The sequence below is a fragment of the Mobula hypostoma genome, chromosome 2 (genome assembly GCF_963921235.1).
Source record: "Mobula hypostoma chromosome 2, sMobHyp1.1, whole genome shotgun sequence".
NCBI lineage: Eukaryota > Metazoa > Chordata > Chondrichthyes > Myliobatiformes > Myliobatidae > Mobula > Mobula hypostoma.
Genome location: NC_086098.1, coordinates 119,777,933 through 119,801,658, shown reverse-complemented (window position 1 = coordinate 119,801,658; position 23,726 = coordinate 119,777,933). Strand labels below are relative to the sequence as shown.

The window sequence follows — 23,726 nt, the reverse complement described above, 5'->3', positions numbered from 1 at the left end:
TGCAGCATGCTGCTGTGCAGAAGGACTTGGGAGTGTTTGTGCATGAATCGCAAAAGCTTGGTTTGCAGGTGCAGCAGGGTATCAAGACGACAAATGGAATGTTGGCCTTCATTTCTAGACAGATTGAATTTAAAAGCAGGGAGGTTATGCTGCAAATGTATAGGGTACTGGTGAGGCCACATCTGGAGTACTGCGTGCTGTTCTGGTCTTCGTACTTTAGGAAGGATACACTGACTTTGGAGGTGGTGTAGAGGAGGTTCACCAGGTTGATTCCAGAGATGAGAGGGTTAGACTATGAGGAGAGATTGAGTCGCCCGGGACTGTACTGGCTGGAATTCAGAAGGATGAGAGGAGATCTTATAGAAACATATAAAATTATGAAAGAGATAGATAAGATAGAGGCACTGGAAGGTGAGACCAGAACTAGGGGGCATAGCCTCAAGATTTGGGAAAGTAAATTTAGGATGGAGATGATGAGGAACTGCTTTTCCCAGAGAGTGGTGAATCTATGGAATTCTCTGCCCAATGAAGCAGTGGAGGCTACTTCAGTAAATATACATAAGACAAGGTTGGGCAGATTTTTGCATAGTAGGGGAATTAAAGGTTATGGGGAAAAGGCAGGTAGGTGGAGATGAGTCTATGGTCATATCAGCCATGATCTTATTGAATGGTGGAGTAGGCTTGATGGGCCAGATGGCCTCCTCCTGCTCCTATTTCTTATGTTCTTATGACTTGGCCTTTCTTCATTTTAGAATCTCAACTGAAGAACCAGCTCTAATCTTCTCCACAACTATCTTCATATGATCACTAGATTTAAAGTTTTCTCTACACTTCTATCATCTGCCCAGTCTTGTTCCCTAACAAGGGATCCAGTATCACACTGTCTCTGGTTGGTACCTCTTTATATTAAGGAAACTTTCCTGAACACATTTCACAAGCTCTTTCCCATCCAGCCCTTTTGCAGTAAGGAAGTCCCAGTCAAGGTATGGAAAGTTAAAATCACACACTATCATAACCTTATGTTTCTTGCAACTGACTGCTACCTCCTTAAAAATTTGCTTCTCTAAATCTCACTGACTATTGGGTGGCCTATAATATAATCCTATTTCCCCTTTGTAATCCTTAGTTCTACCCATATAGCCTTAATACACTAACTCTCCAGTCTGTCTTGTCTGAGCACTGCTGTGACACAGTATATGCGCTGAGTAGAAATGCCACTTCAACCCCTTTAATTCCTCCCACTCTATCATGCCTAAAACGACAGAAACAAGAACACTAAGCAGGCAGTTCTGTCCCTTTTGCAAATTAAGTTTCACTAATGGCTATAAAGTTATAATTTCACATGCTGATTGATCTATGCTCTAACCTTATCCACCTTACTTACAATACACCTTGTATTGAAACAGATGCAACCCACAAAATTATTCCATCCACGTGGGGAAACAGTTTTGATTTGTGTCTTTGTATGTGGGTTTAACTACATCTTTCCCCACAACCACTGCACTATCTACTCTGGCACTCCCTTTCCCTGCATTCTAGTTTAAACCTGCCAGTGCAGCAATGGAAACCTTCCCTCTAGGATATTAGAATATCACGCCCCCACCGCCCCCCCAAATTCAGGTGCAAACAGTCCCGTCAGTGCAGATCCCATATTCCCTGGAAGAGAGCCTAAAGGTACAAAAATCTGAAGCCTTCTCTCCAGTACCAGCTCCTTAGCCATGTTTAAAATTTATGATCTTTCTATTTCTGGCCTCACTAGCATGTGGCATGGGTAGCAATCCTGAGATCGCAACTCTGGATATCCTATCTTTAACTAATTCCCTGAACTGACTTTGCAGTACTTCCTCACCCTTCCTACCCATGTCATTGTCAGAGTGTGCGTGGCACAACAGGCAGGTGTATTTACAGACAATTTTAATCTTTCCCTCTCTCAGCGTAGAGTGCACTCCTGCTTCAAAACATCCACCATTGTTCTAGTACCTAAAAAGACCAAGGTAACATGTCCGAACGACTGGTGTCCAGTCACACTCACCTCAATAATAAGCAAATACTTTGAGAGGCTGGTCAAAGACTACATCTGTAGCATGCTACCACCCACAATGGACCCCCTACAATTCGCCTATTGACACAACCAATCAACAGACTATGCAATAGCCGCAGCTCTACACACTGTCCTTATACATCTGAAGAAAAAGGATGCTTATGTGAGAATGCTGTTCTTGGACTACAGTTCAGCATTCAACACTATAATTCCCTCCAGGCTCGACAAGAAGCTCAGAGACCTTGGCCTTCCAGCCTGCCTTGAGTAGCTGGATCCTGGACTTCCTGATAGATCGCGGCAGGTGGTAAGAGCAGGCTCTCTCACCTCTGCCCCTTTGACCCACAACACAGATGCATCCATCTCAGGGCTGTGTACTAAGCCCTCTCCTTGATTCTCTGTGTCGCCACCCACAGCTCCAATCTGCCAATGACACTACACTGATTGTCTTAACCTTAAATAATAATGAGGCACTCTGCAGAGAGTCATCACCCTGACACAGTGGTGTCAAGAAAACAACCTCTTCCTCAATGTTGCAAAAACAAAGGAGCTGGTTGTGGACTACAGGAAGAATGGAGACAGGCTAGCCCCAATTGACATCAATGGATCTGTGGTTGAGCAGATGTACAGCTTTAAGTTCTTCTGCATAAACATCACTAAGGATCTCAGGTGCTCTATACATACCGGCTCTGAGGTGAAAAAAAACACAACAGCGCCTTTTTCACCTCAGATGGTTGAAGTAGTTCGGTATGGGCCCTCAAATCCTAAGATCTTTCTTTCGGGGCACAATTGAGAGCATCCTGACTGGGTGCATCACTGCCTGGTATGGGAACTGTACTTCCCTCAATCGCAGGACTCTGCAGAGAGTGGTGCGGACAGCCCAGCGCATCTGTAGATGTGAACTTCCCACTATTCAGGACATTCACAAAGACAGGTATGCAAAAAGGGCCCAAAGGATCATTGGGGACCCGAGTCAGCCCAAACACAAACTGTTCCAGCTGTTACCATCCAGGAAACGGTACCACAGCATAAAAGCCAGGACCAACAGGCTCTGGGACAGCTTCTTCCACCAGATCATCAGACTGCTTATTTCATGCTGACATAACTGTATTTCTATGTTATATTGACTATCCTGCTGTATATACTATTATAAATTACTATAAATTGCACATTGCACATTTAGACGGAGTTGTAACATTTTTACTCCTCATGTATATGAAAGATGTAAGTAATAAAGTCAATTCAATTCAACATGGATCACGAGCTCTGGATGCTCACCCTCTGACTTAAGGCGGCTATGGACTTGATCCGAGATGTCCCTGACCCTGACCACCTGGGAGGCAACCTACCGTCTGGAAATCTCGTTCTCATTAGAGAATAAGATAGACAGTGAAGTGCAAGGCCATAACAAAGTAGATTGTGGAGACCAGAGTCTGCCTTATCATACTTCCAGCCTGTAATTTTCAATAGTCTTAAAACAGTGGGTTAGAAGCTGTCCTTGAGCCTGATGGTATGTGCTTTCAGGATTTTGTATCTTCTGCCTGATGGGAAGGTGGAGAAGAGAGAATTTCTGAAGTGAATGGGATCTTTAATGATGCTGGCTGCTTTAACAAGGCAGCAACAATGTGCACGGAAGCAAGGATGGTTTCCATGATGAGCTGTCATTTGTCAATAAGTGTCTGCAGTTTCTTGCGGTCATGGGCAGCACACTTGCCATACTCAGCCATGATGCATTGGGATTGGATACTTTCTATGGTGTATCTATAAAAATTGGTAAGGGTCAAAGAGAACATGTCAAATTCTATGATGAGCTTCATATACATAGCTGGAAATGATTATAAGTGATGTTCAGTCCTAGGAACTTGAAGCTCTCACTCTATCAACCCCAGAGCCTTTGATACAAATAGAAGCGTTTTTTAAAATCATGGCACCATGTCACTAAGCTCTTTATCTCCTTTTAGTACTCCAACTCATTATTACTTGAACTTTGGCCCACTACAGTGCTATCATCTGTGAACTTGTAGATGGATTTAGAGTGGAGGCGAGGATGCAAACTTATGGGAGACTGATATAGATAATAGTTGTGGTTAGTGTCATTGCCTATACTTAGGAGTGGAATTTGTTAGTAGTGTCCAGGAAGGATTCCTGAAATACTCTGTGTGTAGGCTGACTAGAGAAGAGGCCATACTGGATCTAGCACTAGGCAATGAATATAGTCAAATGATGGATCTCTTAGTGGTTGAGCACCTCAGAGTCAGTGTCCACACTCCCTGACCTTTAGCATAGCATTGGACAGGGATAGGAGCAGATGGTATGGGAAACTTGGGAATGTATATTGGGAACAGAAATATGGAGCACTTTTTGTTTTGGCAGCACTTGCATGAGGCAGGGAAACGATTCTAAGGTGAAGGAACAATAGTTGACAAGAGAGGTGAAGATGGTGCCGATAAGTGGTGACTCTGCATGCAGCTCTAATAAGAATAATCAAAAATTCCCGTTTACGATTACTACAGCTGAAATCCATAGTCACAGCCATGGGTACTTCAGTAAGCAACGTTGTTTTAAGACGGTTAAATAATCTATCGAAACTCAAAAATTGGCAGATCCCAGACTGCAGATGATGAGTGCAGTTCTCCTATAAGTAAAAGGAAGCATGGGAGACAAGGTACGATTGAAATACAGAGCCCTTAGATCCCCCACTCCTGATTATCTTACTGGTGAAGGTACAGTGTCTGGAGAATAAAACTGAAGTCCTCAGAAGAAAAATGCAGTACCAGAGGGACATCTGTGTACTTTTCTTCACAGAAACATAGCTCATACCTGCCATTACGGACATAACGCTGTAGTCCGAAGGTTTCACTATCCACTGAAGACAGGGAAACTGAGTCTGTTAAAGGTAGAAGAGGTGGAGTACACTTTATGATTAACTCATCATTGTGCACAGACATGGTGGCTCTGTCGCAATCTTGCTAACCCGACCTAGAACATCTAGTAGTCAAGTGTTGCCCATTTTATCTGCTACGGGAGTTTTCTGCTGTCATCCTACTATTGCTGTGCATTTCACCCCTGGCCAATGTCAGCCAGGCACTGCAGAACTAAGCATCGTGATCAGCAGTCACAAAAATGCACACCTTGATAGTTTTCCTATCATTGAGGGGGATTTCAAGCAGCTGAGCTTGAAGAAGTCCCTGAACAACTATTACCAACATATTACATAGAAACATAGAAAACCTACAGCATAATACAGGCCCTTCGGCCCACAAAGTTGTGCCGGACATGTTCCTACCTTAGAAATTACTAGGGTTACCCATAGCCCTCTATTTTTCCAAGCGCCATGTACCTATCCAAAAGTCTCTTAAATGTACCTGTGGAACCAGAGGAGCCAACACATTTGACCACTGTTATACCACCCTCAAGAATGCTTTCTGTGCCATGTCACGCCCACACTTTGGAAAGTTCAATCACCTGGCTATCGGTAAGGCAGAGACTAAAGACCATAGCACCAGTGATGAGAACCAGGAAGGTATGGTTAAAGGAGACACAGGAGCACTTACAGAACTGATTTGAGTCAGTAGACTGGACAATATTCAAGAATTCATCTTTGATTCTGAATGAATATGCCACAGTTGTCACTGATTTCATCTAAGCCTGTGTGAATGAGTGTATGGCTTTGAGGACATACCAAAAGCTCTGGTTGCAGTCAGAGGTTCCCACCTGCTTCAAAAGGGCGAAAATCATACCAGTTCCTAAAGGCTGATTTATACTTGTGTGTACTAGCTTACACCGCAGCCTACGCAAGTGGGGTACGCCATTGTGAGCATTTATAGTCACAGCCATACTTTATTGATCCCGGGGGAAATTGGTTTTCATTACAGTTGCACCATAAATAATAAATAAATAGTAATATGTAAATTATGCCAGTAAATTATGAAATAAGTTCAGGACCAGCCTATCGGCTCAGGGTGTCTGACCCTCCAAGGGAGGAGGTGTAAAGTTTGATGGCCACAGGCAGGAATGACTTCCTATGACGCTCTGTGCTGCATCTCGGTGGAATGAGTCTCTGGCTGAATGTACTCCTGTGCCTACCCAGTACATTATGTAGTGGATGGGAGACTTGTGCGTTGTGTGTCTGCGTCACTCTGCAATTCACCGCCAAAACGCTAGTTGGCGGTGGGTTTTCTCTGCCACTGTGTTGAGTTTGTTCGTGTTGAAACTCAACACGAAGGAGCTCAAACTTCAAACAATGGCGACTGAAGCTGAAGGAGAGTGAATTTTCAGTGGTTGTCCGGCCTCTGAGAGACATGGACGAGGAAATGCATTCCAAATATTTTCGGATGTTGGCAGGTAAATTTGACGATTTGGTTCATCATCTCCAACCATTTATTTTGCATCAGTGTACACACAGTATATTCACCATTCGAGTTTTAGCTTCAGGTGGAAGTCAACGGGCTGTAGCAGCTAGCTATAAAATGGCGTCAAGCACAGGGTCCCTCCATAATTTCGGAGATCTGCAAAGCTTTATGGAAATTATTGCAGCCAGAGTTCCTTCCCTGCCCTTCAGTTGCCAGTGAAAAGTTATTGCAGCGTAGGAGGAAATGCGATGCTCCCAAGCGGACCAATCACAGTTGTTGCGGTCTGCAACGCCGTGATGCATAGTTACATTTTGGGAGAGGTGCACGTTAGGCTACGGCATAGGGTTCAGCGTAGGGTACGTGGCTACGCTGTACCTACAGCGTACATTTGACGCAAAAATATAAATCAGCCTTAAGATGAGCAGGTTGAGCAGCCTCAACCACTGTTGCTCAGTTGCAGTCACATCTACTGTGAAGTGCTTGAGAGGTTGGTCATTACTAAATCAACTCCTGCCTAAGCAAGGGCCTGGACCCACAGCAATTTTCCTATCACCACAATAGGTGTATAGCAGATGCAATCTCACTAGCTCTCTACTTGGTCTTGGATCACCAAAACAATAACAATATTTACATCAGGCTTCAGTTTATTGATTACAGCTCAGCATTGAACACAATCCGACCTTCAGTCAGTGCAGATTGGAAATACCATCTCCTCTTCGCTGATAATCAACACTGGTGCCCTCAAGGATGTGTGTTTAGCCCACTACTCTACTCTCTCTACATCCACGATTGTGTGGCTAGGTACAGATCAAATGCCAACTATAATTTTGCTAGTGACACAACTATTGCCAGAAGAATTTCAGATAGTGACATGGAGGTGTACAAGAGTGAGAAAGATCAGCTGGTTGAGTGGTGTTGGAATACATACCTTGCATTCAATGTCAGTTAGGCCAAGGGATTGATTGTGGACCAGGAAATCAAAGTCGAGGAAACACACACAAGTTCACACCTGATCAGCAGTGGAAAGAGTGAGCAGTTTCAAGTTCCTGGATGTCAACATCTCTGAAGATCTATTCTGAGCCCAACATATTGATGCAGTTACAAATAAGGCACAACCGTAGTTTTTTTTTGAGAGTTTGAAGAGATTTAGTACGTCACCAATAGTGCACTCAAATTTCTACAAATGTACCATGGAGAGCTTATTAACTGGTTGCATCACTGTTTGATATGAAGAGGCCATGGCATAGGCTCAGAAAATGCTGCAGGAAGTTGTAAACTCAGCCAGTTCCATCATGGGCACGGGGTTCCCCAACATTGAGGACACCTTCAAAAGGTGAAGCCTTAGAATGATGGCATCCATCAATAAGGACCCTCATCACCCATTGCTACCAACAAGGAGGTGGTACAGGACCCTGAAGACACACATTCAATGTTTCAGGAACAGCTTCTTCCCATCTGCCAACAGAATTCTGATTGGGTAATGAACCCATATACACTACCTCTTATTTTATTCCTTTTTTCGCTCTCTTTTTGAACTACTTATTTAATTTTATATATATTCCTTATTGTAGTTTATAGATATTATTTATTATTCTATTGCAGTGTATTGCTGCTGTAAAACAATAAATTTCATGACATATGCCAGTGATTCTGAAACATTCAGTCAAGAGGAAGAAAGAAAAATACTGAAGGATTCAGAAGCAAGGATCAGACATGAGTTATAAAGGTAGCTAGGAAGGAACTTAGGAGATCTAGAAAGGGACTTGAAAGGGCCTTGTTGAGTAGGATTAAGGAAATCCCCAAGGAGTTCTACACATACATGAAGAAGAGGAGGATGACAAGAGTGAGGGTAGCACCAATAAGGGATAAAAGAGAGAACATGTACCTGGAGCTGGAGGAGGTAGAGTAGTCGTAATGAATATTTTTCTTCAGTATTCACCAGTGAGCAGTGGGAGGTACTTTGACGAATGTGAGGTCAGCATATAACAGGCTAATATGCTGGAGCATGTCGACATTAGGAAAGAGGATGTGCTGGAACTTTTGAAAAACATTAGGATAGACAACTCTTCAGTGCAGGATGGGAAATACCCTGTGTTAATAAGGGAAACAAGGGAAGAGACTGCTGCAACTTTGGCGATCATATTTGCAACCTCACTTGCCACAGGAATAGTTTCAGAATATAAGACCATAAGACACAGGAGTAGAATTAGGCCATTTGGCTTATTGAGTCTGCTCTGCCATTCAATCATGGTTGACCCTTTTTATTTCTTCTGCTCCACCCCATTTCCCAGCCTTCTCCCCGTAATCTTTTTTGCCACGTACAATCAAGAAGCTATCAATCTCTGCCTTAAATACACCCAACAACTTGGCCACCACAGCTGCACATGGCAACAAATCCACAAATTCACTACCCTCTGTCTAAAGAAATCTCTCCGCATCTCTGTTTTGAATGGACATCCCACTATCCTGTTCCCATGTTAAGGGAACAGGAAGTCTGCAGAACAACTTGGACAGGTTAGGAAAATGGACGAAGAAGTGGCAGATGGAATGCAGTGTGGGGAAATGTATGACCATGTACTTTGGTAGAAGAAATAAAGGTGCAGAATATTTTTAAGAGAAGAAATAAAGATGCAGAGGAAATTTAGAAATCAGAGGTGCAAAGGAACTTAAGAGCCCTGCAGCAGGATTCCATAAAGATTAACTTGTAGGTTGAGCCAGTAGTAAGGAAGGCAAATGCAATGTTAGCATTCATTTTGAGAGAATATAAAAACAAGAATATAGAGTAAAGGCTTTGTAAGGCATTATTCAGACCACACGAGGAATATGGAGAGTGGTTTTGGGTCATAAGACCATAAGACGTAGGACAAGAATTAGGCCATTTGGCCCATTGAGTCTGCTCCACCATTCAATCATGGCAGATCCTTTTTTTCCCTCCTCAGCCTCACTCCAAGGCCTCACTGCAACCTTTGATGCAGTATCCAATCAAGAACCTATCAAACTCTGCCTTAAATATAACTATCAACCTGGCCTCCACAACTACGTGCAATAATAAATTCCACAAATTCACCACCCTCTGGCTAAAGAAACGTCTCTGCTTCTCTGTTTTAAATGGACACCCCTCTATCCTGAGACTGCGCCCTCTTGTTCTTGACTCCCCCACTATAGGAGACATCCTTTGCACATCTACTCTGTCTAGGCCTTTCAACATTTGAAAGGTTTCAATGAGATTCCCCCTCATTGAATTCTAAATTCCAGCGAGTACAGACATTGAGCTATCAAATGTTCCTCATACGATAACCTTTTCATTTCTGGAACCATCCTTTTGAACCTCCTCTGGACCCTCTCCAATGCCAACACATCTCTTCTAAGATGAGCAGCCCAAAACTGTTCACAATACTCAAGGTGAGGCCTCACCAGTGCCTTATAAAGCCCCAGCACCACATCCCTGCTGTTGCATTCTAGACCTCTTGAAATGAATGCTAATATTTAATTTGCCTTCCTCACCACCGTCTCAACCTGCAAGTGTGTTCTGCACAAGGACTCCCAAGTCCCTTTGCATCGCAGATTTTTGGATTTTCTCCCCGTTTAGAAAATAGTCCGCACATTTATTTCTACTACCAAAGTGCATGACCATGCATTTTCCAACATTGTATTTCATTTGCCACTTTCTTGCCTATTCTCCTAATCTGTCTAAGTCCTTCTCCATCCTGTTTCCTCATCACAACCTGCCCCTACACCAATCTTCGTATCATCTGCAAACTTGGCAAAGCCATCTATTTCATCATCTAAATCATTGATACACAGCATAAAAAGAAGTGGTCCCAACACCGACCCCTGCAGAACACCACTAGTCACTGGCAGCCAAACAGAAAAGGACCCACTGCTTCCTACCAATCAGCCAATGCTTTAGCCATGTTAGTAACCTTTCTGTAATACCATGGGCTCTTAACTTGGTAAGCAGCCTCTTCTGTGGCACTTTGTCAAAGGCCTTCTGAAAGTCCAAATACACAACATCCACTGCATGCCCTTTATTTATCCTACTTGTAATCTCCTCAAAGGACTCTAACAGGTTAGTCAGACAGGATTTTCCCTTAAGGAAACTATGCTGACCTGGTCCTATCTTGTCCTGTGTCACCAAGTACTCCATCACCTCGTCCTTAACAATTAACTCTAACATCTCCCTAACCACTGAGGTCAGATGAATTGGTCTATAATTTCCCTTCTGGTCTTATATTTCCCACAGAGGAGATTTGTGGGCAAAATTAGGGCACATGGTATGGGGGCACAGTACTGACATGGATTGAAAAAAAGAGTAACGATTAACGGGTCCCTTTCGGAATGGCAGGTGGTGACCAGTGGGGTACCGCAGGGTTCAGTGCTGGGACCGCAGATGTTTACAATATATATTAATAATTTAGATGAGGGAATTAAAAGTAACATTAGCAAATTTACCGATAACACAAAGCTGGGTGGCAGTGTGAAAAGTGAGGAGCATGTTATGAGAATGCAGGGTGACTTGGACAGGCTGGGTGAGTGGGCAGATGCAGTTTAATGTGGATAAATGTGAGGTTATCCACTTTGGTGGTAAGAACAGGAAGGCAGATTATTACCTAAATAGAGTCAAGTTAGGAAAAGGGGAAGTACAACGAGATCTAGGTGTTCTTGTACATCAGTCACTGAAAGCAAGCATGCAATTACAGCAGGCAGTGAAGAAAGCTAATGGCATGCTGGCCTTCATAACAAGGGGAATTGAGTATAAGAGCAAAGAGGTCCTTCTGCAGCTGTACAGGGCCCTGGTGAGATCACACCTGGAGTACTGTGTGCAGTTTTGGTCTCCAAATTTGAGGGAGGACATTCTTGCTATTGAGGGAGTGCAGCGTAGGTTCACAAGGTTAATTCCTGGGATGGCGGGACTGTCATATGTCAAAAGATTAGAGCGACTGGGCTTGTATACTCTGGAATTTAGAAGGCTGAGAGGGGATCTTATTGAAACATATAAGATTATTAAGGGATTGGATATGCTGGAGGCAGGAAGCATGTTCCCGCTGATAGGTGAGTCCAGAACCAGAGGCCACAGTTTAAGAATAAGGGGTAGGCCATTTAGAACAGAGTTGAGGAAAAACTTTTTCACCCAGAGAGTGGTGGATATATGGAATGCTCTGTCCCAGAAGGCTGTGGAGACCAAGTCTCTGGATGCTTTCAAGAAAGAGATGGCTAGAGCTCTTAAAGATAGCGGAATCAAAGGTTACGGGGATAGGGCAGGAACTGGATACTGATTGTGGATGATCAGCCACGATCACAGTGAATGGTGGTGCTGGCTCGAAGGGCTGAATAGCCTACTCCTGCACCTATTGTCTATTGTCTTCTGCTGCCTTCCTCCTTTCTTAAAGAGTGGAGTGACATTTGCAATTTTCCAGTCCTCTGGCACCATGCCAAAGTCCAATGATTTTTGAAATATCATTGCTAATGCTGACACTACCTTGTTCAGAACCCTAGGGTGCAGTTCATCTGGTCCAGGTGACTTATGTACTTTTAGGTCTTTCAGCTTTTTGAGCACATTCTCTCTTGTAATAGTAACTGCACCCACTTCTCTTCCTTCAGACTCAACATCTCGCACACTGCTAAAATAATCATTTTGTTCATCTGCCGTCTCTTTGTCCCCCATTATTATTCCTCCTGTCTTATTTTCTAGTGGTCCTATATCCACTCTCATCTCTCTTATCTTTTACATACTTGAAAAAGCCTTTACTATCCACTTTGATATTATTTGCTAGCTTGCTTTCATAGTTCACCTTTTCCCTTCTAATAATTCTTCTAGTTGCTCTCTGTAGGTTTTAATATTGAAGGGTGGCTAATGTTATACCTTTGTTCAAGAAACATTATAGGGATAGTCCTGGGAATTATAGATCAGTGAGTCTTATCTCAGTGGTGGGCAAACTATTGGAAAGAATTGTTAGAGATAGGATTTAAAAGAATTTGGATAAGCATAGTATGATTAGGGATATCAATAATGTCTTTATGACAGGCAGGTTGTGTTCAGGAGCCTGACTGATTTCTTCGAGGAACATATTAATGAAGGTAGAATGGTGGATATGGTGTATATAGATTTTAGTAAGGGCATTTGATGAGGTTCCCCATAGTAGGCTTAGAAAGTCAGGAGGCACGGGATTAGGGAAACTTGGCTGTGTGGATTCAGAATCGTCTTGCCCAAAGATGTGAGAGGGTGGCAGTAGAAGGACACCATCACCTGGTTCTACATTCATCTCTCGAGCATCTAGACAATAAAGACACCCACGTTAAACATTTAAAAATGACTGCAAGTACCCATCAGCAGGCCTGTACAGGAGCTGAGGAAATGGCTAGGGATTCCACCTGGTCCGGAGGCTTAATGTGGGTACATACTCCAGAAGACTTATCTGAATGTGTTATGCAGATCATAAAGGGATGTACTGTTGTCAGTGTGCTGCCCAAGTTCATCTTGTGGCCTATTATAACATGGAAGCCTTGACACCAATAAGGGCTTGTCTGGACTTGATTTTTGACTGGTATTGTCTCTTGACATTCCTTGTACAAAATGGACTGCAAAAGAATTGAGATGCTAACACAGGGTCAACATACCTACATACCAAAGAACAAAGATGGTGTCATGCAGCAAACCAACCGATCCTACAACCATTGGATCAAATGAAATGTTTGTTCCTACCACATCTAGATTTGTATAGTAGTTGATAATTAAAGGACAAATGCAGGGGCAAGATCTAATAACATCCTCTTTGACAGATGGTAGAGCCAAGAACGTAAGAGCAAAGGACAGAGATGTACGATTTACAACCATCTGCAACCAGATGTGCAAAAAGATGATCCACCTCTGTTACCTACTTATACTCTCAGCATCACTGAAGCCAGTCTTTACATAAAGCAGCATTGGCAATAGGGACTAACAAAATTCCGTCTCTCATCGAAGAACATGTGCTGCAGAACTAACTGTACAAAAGGGACAGTCTTTATTTTACTTCAATAGTTGGACTCACACTTTCCACAAAGAAAGATGGTTTTTGTATGTTAGTTATTCTAGCTTTGGGATATTTACACAGGAGTTTCTCTGAAAGGTGTTCCAGATTGATCAACCTCCAGTTGCATTACGAGTGGCCTTCTTTTCAATGAAAGGCTGGAAGTGGGGATATTCGCATTCACGGATCATTAATCCCATTGCAACTCCTCAGAAAATGAAACAATCTCTCACACCATACTATTGTACTTGTAGGCCTCAAAACTTCCAGTAACTGAAGGAAACAATTAATGAATGAGAGTATATTCTGAAAACATTTTTAAACACAGTGGAATAACAACAATTGTGGTCCAAACTGTTATGTTGTGTAACTTCAAAATGTTAAGCAAACTCAAAGGAAGATTCAGTAGTCCAAAAGTGTGGGTCTAACTTCAAGTTTAGTTTAAGCGAGGCATACACATAACACATGGTAGCGTGATGACGTATTTCACATATTTATACATATAACCGTAATGAGTTATTTAAGAATGCTTAATCAACCTAAATATAAATACATATGTACACACACACAAAGACTACTCAAATATTATTGAAATATTAAATACACAACATTCCTCCCTAGTAAGCTATGAACTCCAGCTCAAAGGAGAATGCACTCAACTACTCTTACCGAACTGACAATGCTCAATTGCTTCAATTCAGCCATGTACACTGAAATAGACTCCCTTTCATTTTGATTTCACTTATGAAACCTAAAGCATTCTGCAATCAATAATAGCTTTAGCTCTAAGTGCTCCTGCATCACTTTGAAAATATCAGCAAAACTAATTTTGGATGGTTAGCTTGGAGCAGTTAAACTTCGAAGGAAACTATATGCCTTTAAACTTAACGTACTTAGCAAAATTGGTGCTCATTTCTCATTGGTTATTTCATTTGCTTCAAAATACTATTCCAGGGCCCTGTTGGCAGCTGATGGAGTAACATCGTTTCAGAATGCTCCTACCCTGTTTACTTAATTGTCTCTTACCAGTCTTTATTTTGAAACCTTATTATAATACTTTAATACTGCTTTACTATGGCTGGGAAAAGAACAAAAGCTTCTGCAAAAGAAAGAAAAACAGAAAAGGAATCCCCAGTCACTTTGGATTCAATCAGTGATTTCCTTAAACTGAAAAAATCAGAATTTTCTGAGGAGTTTCAATGACTTAACAACAAATTGGATACAATTCAACAAACTTTATCTGAACATGAGAACCGAACTCAGGAAAATACTGCGAAGCTGGTGATACTTGAAGAGGACGTTGGACAATACAATTAAACTCTGCAAAGAGTTATCTTTATCGAATGATAAAATGATGAAAAGGATCATCAGTCTCGAAAATAGAAACAGGAGAAATAACTTGCGAATTCTGGGTCTTGAAGAATCAATTGAAGGCGCTGACCCTACGAAGATTTTTGCAAACTTTCTGAAACAGCTATTCCCTGCTTTATTCACTTCCGAGCCAAAGCTCAGTCGAGCATATTGCTCACCAACTTCGAAGCCATTGTCGGCGGCGGCGAGACCCAGATCGGTCATTCTAAGCTTTCATGAATTTCGTATTAAGACCTTTTAATTCGCCATACCCGTCGACAAGGAATGATCGATTTCCAAAGTTATAAGGTTAGACTTGTGGAAGAGTATTCGCTTGAAGTTATGGCTGATTGCATGAAATATAAAGTTATGTCGGAATTTTACAATAAAGGATATAAGCCATCCCTTCAGATCCCCGCCCATCTGAGTATTGTTTTGAAGAACAGATTGCGAAAAAAAATAAAGTCAGTTGAAGAAGCAAAAGAGTTTCTGAAGGATCAAGTATAAAACTGCTACTTACTTGATCAATTTTTTCTTCTGTTAATATGAATTTGAAATAAGGTTTCATTAAGCTTACGTTTTGGCTGTTCATATACTATCTTGTTATATTATTTTTTGATACTTTTTTTTATTATATTCCTTTTTGAGGTTTTATTTTAATACAGCTTTCTTTGAATTTGTTTAAACTGACCCTTTCATATTTTCAAATACTGAGTTATTTTTCTTTTTATGTTGTGTCTTGGTAGGGACATAATGACCTTGTAGGACTGGAGTTTTTTGTCAACAGGATTTTTTTGGGGGGGGGGGAACTTTGTTCTTAGCTCGCTGGCTGCCTATTGGTCAGCTTTCTCGCATTGGGTGGGGGAGGCGGTAGGGCCTATTTTTCTCTGGGAGCTGTGTTGGGCTGAATATATAATTGCTTGTTTGAATACCTTACCTTATGGTTTGCTTTCTAGTATTAATAACCTATGGCCAGATCTTTTAATTACATGTTGATTGGTGTATAAAATGGTTCAAAATATTAACCTATTTAGTTTCAATATGAAACGGCTGAATCACCCCATCAAAAGGAACAAAATGTTTGCTTATATTAAATTAATTCAAAGGAAGACTCAGGAGTCCAAAAATGTGGGTCTAACTTTGAGTTTAAGTGAGGTGTGCATGTAGCACATGGTAGTGTGAAGACATATGCATTTCATGAATTCATAAATAAACTATAATGAATTATTTAAACAAACAAGAATGCTTAATCAACTAATATATATATATATACACATACATATACATATACACACACACATACACACACACGATTACTCAAATATTAAATACACAACACAAACCATTGAAAACAACTAGCCTACTATCACCTTTGTGATAAGCTAAATGCCTTCTATGCATGATTTGATGTACTGAATGATGCATCATCAAGGAAAGATCCCTCTCCCCGAGGAACAGACACCCTGTCTAGCCATAGCTGAGATGACAAAGATCCCAGCCAGGGTAAACACACGCAAAGCTATTGGGGCAGACAATATACCTCGTTAGGTAACAGAGGTCTTAACAGACATCTTTAATATCTCTTATTAAATATGATATTCCTGCAGGCTTCAGAGCAGCCACCATCATTCAGCACCCAGCCTAAACAATTACCGCCCAGTAGCACTGATCTCAACAATTACGAAGTGATTTGAGCAGCTAGTAATGGATTGTATAAAATCCCACCTTCCAACTACACTGGATGTCATGGACTGGGCTGTATCAATTACTTATTGTAGGCATTTCCATTGGCGTTTTCACATGCAGCGCACATCATCTTCAGTCTCATAGGTAACCTCGAGCTGCTATAATTTGCCTTCTGCTGAAAAAGGTCTGTGGTAGATGTCATCTCCCTGGACCTACACTCATCTCTGGAGCATCTGGACAGCACAGAAACCTTTGTCAAACTCTTACTTATTGACTACAGCTCTCCCTTCAGTACTATAATTCATCAGCAAAATCTTAGAACCTGGGACTCAAAATCATTTCCCCTCTATGGATTCTGTCTACATTTCTTGCTGCCTCAGTAAACCAGAAAGGTAACTGAGAGAAGGGCAGTGGATTTTGGCTATTTGGACATCAGCAAGGCCTTCAACAAAGTTCCACATGGTAGCTTAGTTGGATGATTAGATCCCATGGAGTCAAGAGCTAATTAAGTGAATTCAAAATTGGCTTGGAGGTCGGAAGCAGAATACGGTGTTTGGAGGTTGTTTCTTGGAACAGTGATAAGACTGATGACTAGCACTGTGCCACAGACTTTGCTGTGGAGATCCTTGTTATTCATCATTCATATAAATGATTTCAATGCCAATGCAGAGAGCTTGATTAGTGAGTTTGTGGATGACATGAATTTAGGAGGTTTTGATGGTGAAGAAGGTTACAATAGATTAGAGGGGGATCTTGATCAGTTAGGGAAGTGGGGCAAGGAGCAGCAAGTGGATTTCAATACAGATAAGTGTGAGGAATGCATTTTCAAAAGTGCATCACTGTGAATAGTAGGGCACGGAGTGTAATATAACAGAGATAACTAGGAGTACAAGTGCATGGTTCATTGAAAGCTACAATCCAGGTAGACATATTGGTGATAAAGGAGTTTAGTAGACTGGCCTTCATCGGTTAGGGCATTGAATATATGAATATTCAGTTATTTAAGTCACTGGTGAGGCAACACTTCAAAGTTCAAAATTCAAAGTAAATTTATAAACCAAGTACATCTATGTTAACATATACAACCCTGAGATTCTTTCTTTCTGGGCATTCACAGTAAACACCAGGAAACACAATAGAATTAATGAAAGACCATACACAACAAGACAGACAAAGAACCAATCTGCAAAAGACAACAAACTGTGCTAATATGAAAGTAAGTAAGTAAGTAAGTAAATAAATAAATAAAGAGAGAACATAAGATGAAAAGTCTTTGAAAGTGAGCCCATAGGTTGGGGAAGAGTTCAGTGTTGGGGTAAGTGAAGTTGACTGAAATTATCCCCACTGATTCAAGAACCTGATGGTTGAAGAGTAAAGGCTGATTTACACTTGTGCATACGGGCTATGCCGTAGGCTTTATTTATACTTTTGTGTAGCCCTACGTCGTAGCAAGCATGCATAGTTGTGTCTACGTTGCTTTGCAATTCACCACCAAACTGCTAGTTTGCGGTGGGGTTTCTATGCCACTGTGTTGAGTTTCTTCGTTAGAGACATGGACAAGGAAATGTATTTCAAATATTTTCGGGTGTCGGCAGGTAGATTTGACGATTTGGTTCATCGTCTCCAGCCATTTATTTTGCATCAGTGTACAGACATGGCAGAGAAAACCAACCGGAAATGCGTATGAGGAAATGCAATGCTACCAAGCAGACCAATCACAGTTGTTGCTGTCTATGTCGCCGTGGCACGTGAGTTACATTTTTGGGGAGGTGCACGTCACCCTACAGCGTAGGGTACGCAGTAACTACGGTGTACATTTGACGCACAAGTATAAATCAGCCTTAATAACTGTTCCTGAACCGGGTGATGTGGGTCCTGCAGCTCCTGAGCTTCCTTCCTGATGGCAACAGTGAGAAAAGATCATGGCCTGGTTGAAAGGGGCCCTTGATGATAGATGTTGTTTTCCTACAACGGCACTCCATGCGGATGTGCTCAGTCGTGAGGGCTTTACCTGTAATGAACTGGGCTGTATCTGCTACTTTTTGTAGGCTTTTCCCTTGGTGTTTTCATACCAGGTTTGTGATGAAACCAGTCAACATACTTTAAACTGTATATCTATAGAAGTTTGTCAAAGTTTTAGATGATGTGCCAAATCTTCACAAACTTCTAAGAAAGTAGAGATCCTACAAGCCTTTCTTCATAATGACACTTATGTACTGCACCCAGGACAGATCCTCTGAAATGATAACACTGAGGAATTAAAGTTGCTGACACTCTCCATCTCTGATTCCCTGATGAGGAATAGTTCATGAACTTCTGGTTTCCTCCTCCTGAAGTCAATAATCAGCTCCTTTTCATGCTAACATTGAGTGAGAGGTTGTTGTTGAGGCTCCACTAGTCAGATTTTCAATCTCACTCCTATATGCTGATTTGGCACCACCTTTGATTCGGCCAACAACAGTGATGTCGTCAGCAAACTTAAATATGGAAGTGGAGCTGAGCTTAAACTCACAGTCATAAGTATAAAGGAACAAGAGCAAGGGGCTAAGCACACAGTTTTATGGTGCACCTGTTCTGACGGTGATCGTAGAGGACATGTTGATGCCAATCCCAACTGACTGGAGTCTGCAAGAAAGGAAATCAAGAATCCAATTGAACAAGGAGATATTGAGGCCAAGGTCTTGGAGCTTATTGACTAATTTTGAGGGGATAATAGTATTGAATGCCAAGATGCAACCAATGAAGAGCATCCTGATATATGCTTCTTTGCTGTCCAAATATCCAAGGGTTGAGTAAAGAACCAATGAAATGGCATATGTTGCTGACTTGAGATGGTAGGCAAACTAGAGTGCATCCAAGTTGTTTCTCAAGCAGGAGTTGATATACTACATCACCAACTTCTCAAAACACTTCATCACAGACAATGCAAGTGCTACTGGATAATGGTCATTGAGGTAGTTTACCACATTCTTCTTAGGCATTGGTATAATTGAAGCATGCTTGAAGTAGGTGGGTACCTCAGACTGCTGAAGTGAGAGGTTAAAGGTATCAGTGAATATTCCAGCCAGTTAATCAGCACAGGTCTTTAGTACTCAGCCAGATACCCCGTCTGGGCTAGATGCTTTCTGTGGGTTCACCTCCTGAAGGATGTTCTCATGTTGGCCTTAGAGACTGAAATCCACAGGGTCAGCGGGGAATGTTAGAGTTCGTGAAGATGCCTCGATGTTTTGATGGTCAAAGTGAGCATAAGAAGCACTAAGCTTATCTGGGAGCAAAACCTTGTTGTCAACTATGTCGCTTGGTTTCACTTTGCAGGAAATGATAGCATTCAAGCCTTGCCACAACTGTTGAGCATCATTCAGTGATTCAGGTTTGGTCTGAAATTGCCACTTGTCATGTGAGATTGCTTTTTAGAGATCATACCTCGACGTCTTGAATTTTACTTAATCACCACACCTGAATGTTATTGATCTGGCCCTCAGCTGATTGCGGATCTTTTGATTCATCCAGGGCTTTTGGTTAGGGAAGAATTTGAATGATTTTATGTGGAAATGCTCATTTATGAGTGACAACTAAGGTGTATTCATTCTGATCCTCTGCTGAATCCTTGAACACAGCCCAGGCCATTGACTCAAAGTAATCCTGTAGTTGCTCCTCTGCCTTGCACAACCACCTCTTTGCTGTTCTTATCTCTGGAGTTTTGCTCTTTAGCCCCTGCCTATATGCAGGCAGAAGAACAGCCAGATTATCAGGTTTCCCGAAATGTGTTCTAGTAATGGAAGTGTAGGCATTCCTAATCACAGTATAACAGTGGTCAAGTGCATTGAGAACTCTCGTGCTGCAGGAGATATGCTGATGATAATTGGACAGAGATTTCTTCAAACAAGCCTGATTGAAGTCCCTGAAACACGTTGGGCTAGGCTGTTTCTCATTTGCTAGTCACCGTACTCAATACCTCAAGTGTTTGCTTAACCGCGGCCTTTAGTATGTAAACTGCGGCCAGGATCATGGAGAAGAACTCTCTTGGTAAGTAGAATAGTTGGCATTTAATCATTCGCTGTTCCAGATTGGGGGAACAAGAGTGCGACAAGTCCGCTACACCTGAGCACCATGGAGTGTTTATCATGAAACAGAGACCTCCACCTTTTGCCCTCTTTGAATCAGCAGTCCAGTCCAATCCATCTGGTGTATTGTGAAGCCCTCAGGTCTTACTGACGTCTGAGGTGCACCACGTCTCTGTGAAACAGAACACAGATATCCCTCAATCTTGCCCATAGGTCCTCAATCTGTTCTCCAATGACTGCACATTCGCTAACAAGGTACTGGGTACAGGAACTTATACACCCTGCCACTTTAGTCTGGCTTGGAGTCCTTCTCCCTTTCCTGTCTTCCAGCCATAGAGATGTACATTTATCCGCTTAAATATGCCATACCCGCCCTCCTGAGTGTTAAATTCACGGAGTCCTTCAGAAGATCATGAAATCACTAGTTCATCAAGACTGTTCTAAAGTACATCACTTAAAGGGAACTTACAGGCTCCATATTGCACTGAGTAGTTTAGAAGTTGTTTTGTAATTTGCCCACAGAAAGTCACTAGGTTTCACCACCGCTATCTTGGAGTACAATGTACACCTTTGATCACCCTGTTACAGGAAATTTGTGGTTAAATTAGCAAGAGTGCAGAAAAAATTTAGAAAGATATTACCACGTCTAGAGGAACTGAGTTATAGGGAGACAGTGGCCAGGTTAGGTCTTTATTTCTTGAAATCTCAGGAGAAAAGGTGACCTTACAGAGGTTTATAAAATCACAAGGGGCATAAATAAGGTGGATAGCATTAGTCTTTCCCCCAGACTAGGGAGTTAAATTCTAAGTGGCCTACATTTAGGATTAAACGGGAAAGATTTTAAGACGATCTGAGAGAAAATTTGGTATGGGAGACACAGTAGCATACAGTGCCAACTGTAAGATCAGAGTTCAGTTCCAGCTGCTGTCCGTTAGGAGTCTGTAGGTTCAACCCATAACCATGTAGATTCTCCCTATGACCGCGTAGGTCTCCTTGGCACATTCCAAAAGACACACTGGTTAGGGTTAGTAAATTGTGGGCATGCTACGTTGGCGTTGGAAGCATGTTGACTGTGGGCTGCTCCAGCACGTTCCTGGACTGTGTTGGTCATTGATGTAAACATCACATTTTACTGTATGTTTCAATGTACATTCGACAAATAAAGCTAAACTTTAATGGGTGGGGAGTATATGAAACAATCTGAAAGAGGAAGTGGTTGTCACCAGTACAATAGTATCATATAAGAAGAACATAGAGGGGCAGTGCTCAGAGGTCTGTGGGCCAAATACAGGAAAGTGGGATTAGCTGGCTGAGCACCATGGATGGCAATGACTCAAAGGGCCTACATCTGTGCTGTATTGCTCTATACCTCTGAGTCTAGTTGAACTACAACACACAGTTGATGTTTGAAGGACAACCTCCAAATTATTGTCACCTCATAGGCAGAAGAATTATAAAAGGATAGGCATTGTACATGTCTGCAAGACTAAAGTCCTCTCCCAAACAACACATACTGTATAATACTAATCCCTAAGCGACAAAGTTTCATAGTGAGACCTTATTAAATGTGAACCATTCCTCAAATCTCAGATGTCACCTCTGATGGCATGCAACAATTATGATATTTGTTAACAACTTCAATATATCAGCACACCCTCAAATTAAGTAATAGTGCCATACAACATGTAAGCAGGCCCTTTGGCCCAACTTGTTCATGGTGACTGTGTTGCCCAGCGAGCTAGTCCGATCTGCCCACATTTGGTCCACAGCCCACTAAATCTCTCCTATCCATGTACAGTGTTTATCTAGATGACTAGAAGTGATAGTTCATAGAACTGTACAGTGCAGAATGGGCTCTTAGGCCCAATTCATCCATGTCAGCTATGATGCTTGTCTACATTAATCCCCTTTGTCTATATTAATCCTCTTTGTCTATATTAGGCCTGTATCACTCTACTCCTTCCCTATTTATGTACCCTTCTATATGACTTTTTAACATTGTAATTGTATCCAGCTCTACCATTTCCTCTAGCAGTTTGTTCCATACAACCACCACCTTATGTGTGGAAAAGTTGTCCATCAGATGCTATTTTCCTCTTCTCTCACCTTAAACATAAGGGCTCAATTTTTCAGTTCCCATACCCTAGGAAAATAGACTCTGATCATCTACCCTTCCCCTCACAATTTTGTAAGACTCTTTAAATTCATCCTTCAGCCTTTTTACAAGCCCTCCATTCCAGCCAACATCATTGTGAATATGTTTTGCAGTCTTTACACTCACTAATGAGTGACTAGGAATGTACACAATATTCCCAAGTACAGCCTGACAAGTATTTTGAACAGCTATAACTCTGAAGTCATGCATGCCCAATGCCTTCTTCACCACCCTATCCTCTTGTTTTGCCAGTTTTATGGACTTGTGTTCCAAAGTCTATCTGTACATCAATACTCCTCAGATCCCTGCCATTTACTATATGTCCTATTGGTATTTGAAATCCTAACATCCATTGGTTCACACCTGTTTGTATTAAATTCCATCTGCCAACTCTATATCCAACATTCTAACTGATTTATATTCTTTTGTATTATTTCACACCACTAACTCAGTACTTTTCAGTTCCAGTGATGCAGGCAGTTGGGACTAGCTCAGCTAGAGAATTTAGTTGTCATGTTAGTTAACTCTGTGACTACTTCTGTATATGACAAACAGCAATGGTCTCTGAAACTATCCCTGTAGTACACCACTGGTTGCAGACTTTCAGTCAGTAAAATATATTTTGACAACTACACACTGTCTCCAAGCTCTTTTGGACTGGTTTGTCAACAGATCTTGGATCCCCTATGCCTTAAAATGGATCAGTGTACTATGCAGGACTTTATCAAAAACATTGCAAAAGTTTATGTAAACCATTGATCTTATCACTGCGCCCGAGCTTATGGAAGCAGAGTGGGATTGTCATCCATGATTCCAAGGAACTGCCTAAAAGGAGGTAAACACATGAGAGGAGCAGAACTTAAGCCCCAATATCATCATTTAACTTCTCTTTTAAAGTGCTTCCAAACTTTCATTGATTCTTTGATTTGTCATTATATAATTAGAATACAATACTCACAGCTTTAACTTGCATTTTGTTAAAAAAATACCGAAGTGTGTCAGCTCCTTCTGCTTCTTCCTTTGAAATTTCCACATCAAACTTGTTCAGGATACTATATGCTTCCTATGAGA

General features: G+C 41.7%; 1 protein-coding gene across 1 annotated transcript in view; it reads right to left on the bottom strand.

Moving 5' to 3' along the window:
- Positions 1 to 23,726, bottom strand: part of LOC134357440 (dynein axonemal heavy chain 8-like) — a 1,088,497-nt gene that overhangs the window by 672,656 nt on the left and 392,115 nt on the right. Inside the window, exon 30 of the mRNA XM_063069028.1 lies at positions 23,614 to 23,718. Coding sequence (XP_062925098.1) covers positions 23,614 to 23,718 — 105 coding nt within the window. The remainder of the gene's footprint in view (positions 1 to 23,613; positions 23,719 to 23,726) is intronic.